Source organism: Sciurus carolinensis, chromosome 15, assembly GCF_902686445.1.
Source record: "Sciurus carolinensis chromosome 15, mSciCar1.2, whole genome shotgun sequence".
NCBI lineage: Eukaryota > Metazoa > Chordata > Mammalia > Rodentia > Sciuridae > Sciurus > Sciurus carolinensis.
In genome coordinates, this window is record NC_062227.1 from 66,259,522 (window position 1) to 66,261,878 (window position 2,357).

At 46.2% G+C, this 2,357-nt stretch overlaps 1 protein-coding gene across 1 annotated transcript; it reads right to left on the bottom strand.

The window, feature by feature from the left end:
* Positions 1 to 288: 288 nt before the first annotated feature.
* On the bottom strand, positions 289 to 1,983 carry Mc4r (melanocortin 4 receptor). Its single transcript, XM_047526623.1, has one exon. The coding sequence runs from the start codon at positions 1,575 to 1,577 to the stop codon at positions 576 to 578; it is 1,002 nt and encodes a 333-aa protein (XP_047382579.1). The 5' UTR covers positions 1,578 to 1,983; the 3' UTR covers positions 289 to 575.
* Positions 1,984 to 2,357: the final 374 nt, after the last annotated feature.

The window sequence follows — 2,357 nt, forward strand, 5'->3', positions numbered from 1 at the left end:
TTTCAGTAGCTGTTTTTCTCTCAGGGGGAGCTTCATTTCTACTTCTACACGGGAGGAAGGGCAAGCTTTTATTAAGTTACTTGAAAATTTACTAACGGTGCTGACGTACTTAGTGATTAAGCATCCAGTCTAAATGTTTTCCCCTTACATGTTAAAATTGGACCTCTACATTTCAAAGTTGTATAGTGTAATATATGAAAACATTGATGAGAATATAGTTAATGAACCTGTGATTTCTGTATTACTAAAACAAGCCAAGTGTTGAATTATAATAAATAACAAGAAAGAGACAGTGTTAAGCTTTTAATAAGGACATCTTTCTTTTTGGAAATCCATAGTATCTATAATCTATAATACAGGTTAGCATTTTACAACCAAAAAGTAGCATGATGTGAATTATAATACTGAGACTGGACATTTTTTCATATCAAAAATCATAAGCTTAAATTTATATCATAAGTTTTCTCAATCGAAGTACAACACAGAAGACACACGGGTGCTGAAGTACACTGCTCTGGTTGCACAAGAATGAAAAAGTCTTTTAAGCTGGATTTTAGTCTCCCCTCTACCCCCATTTAGTACCGGCTGGACAAGTCACAGAGCCCTCCCAGGGGATAGCAACAGATGATTTCCTTGAAGGTTTTCCGCAGTTCTTGACTCCGGAGTGCATAAATGAGAGGGTCAATGACGGAGTTGCACATGATCAGTATGAGATACAAGTTAAAGTGAGACATGAAGCACACACAGTATGGATTCTGGGGGCAAGAGATGTAGAATATCAAGTGAAGGAAGAACGGGGCCCAGCAGACCACAAAGACCCCAATCAGTATGGTCAGGGTAATGGCCCCCTTCATGTTGGCCCCTTGGCGGATGGTGCCGGTGCCCGGGAGGACAGCGATCCTCTTAATGTGGAGTCTGGCCATGAGGAACATGTGGACATAGAGAGAGGCCATGAGAGCCAGCATGGTGAAGAACATGGTGATGAGGCAGATGATGACAGCGCTGCTGTCCGAATAAATGATGAACAGCACGCCCGAGACCGTGCAAGCCGCCCAGATGCAGCTTATGGTGACCCCGACCCGTTTAACCGTCATAATGTTATGGTACTGCAGAGCGTAAAAGATGGTAAAATACCTGTCCACTGCAATGGAAAGCAGGCTGCAAATTGATGCAAGCAGAGAGCTACAGATCACCGAGTCGATGACATTATCAATGTTCACCGTGAAGCTCTGCGCGTCGGTGTCTGTACTGTTTAACAGGGTGATGACTATGGTCTCTGATCCATTGGAAACGCTCACCAGCATATCTGCCACAGCCAGGCTACAGATGAAAAAGTACATGGGTGAGTGTAGATTCTTGTTCTTGGCTATAGCCACGATCACTAGAATATTCTCCAACAAGCTTATAACACCCAAAGTCACAAACACTTCAGGGGAGACGAAAAGTTGCTCGTAGCACCCCCCGTCAGAGTAGCCTTTCCCCAGGGTTTCGCTGACATTGCTGTGCAGTCCGTAGCTGCTGCGGTTCCAGAAGTGCAGAGAAGTGTGCATCCCACGGGGGAAGGTGGAGTTCATCATCTGGTCGCAAAGTGGATTCAAATCCCACGGGAGTCGATGTCACCTCCTGGGTCAGGATCCTCTGTTATTTTCTCCCAGTCTTGATCTGTCTGAAAGTTACGAGGCTGCGATTGGCATTCCTGCTGGGGCGCAGACACAAGCCTCACAGCTGGAGATGGAGTTTTTAGTCTCTTTGCGGTACAGCTCTGACGGTTATCACGTTAAAATCTTAGGCTTCAGGAGGCTCATTCTCCGTAGACAGAGTCTGCTGTCTGCTTTTTGTTCTCACTTCTGCTTAAACTTTAGCCTTATGCATTCAGATTTTTTCAAAATAATTTTCCGGGGAGCTGCTGAGCCATTGGGAGCGGAATCTGTGTGCACATGCTCACATCGACTGCCTCTGACAAGTGACAGCTCCCAGCCTAAGCGTGGTTTGGAGCGTGAGGAGTGAGGAGCCCGGGTGCCGCCGCGGACTTTTATGGTATGTGGAGGAAAAAAAACTCCAGCCGGGCTCCTCCTCTACTTCCTTCCGGCCAATCCAAGTGCAGCGCAAGTCCGGGAGAGGCCGCCAGTCTTGATCCGGCTGGCACTGATTCACTTGCAGAAGCTTGTGAAATCCGAGAACCAGCAGAAGGTGAGACATTGGATTTCCCGTCTCAAAGTTTTCAAGGAAAACAGTCTCTAGAGGACGTTCTGAGATGTCACAGGACGTTCTTTGGAAGCAGCCAGGTTTATTCCTGTGTAAAATAGAGGTGTGTGTGTGTGTGTGTGTGTGTGTGTGATGAAATGGAAAACCTTGTC

What these genes read in the sequence shown, in the direction of transcription:
- Mc4r (XM_047526623.1), bottom strand. Translation starts at nt 1,577, where the DNA reads ATGATGAACTCCACCTTCCCCCGTGGGATGCACACTTCTCTGCACTTC.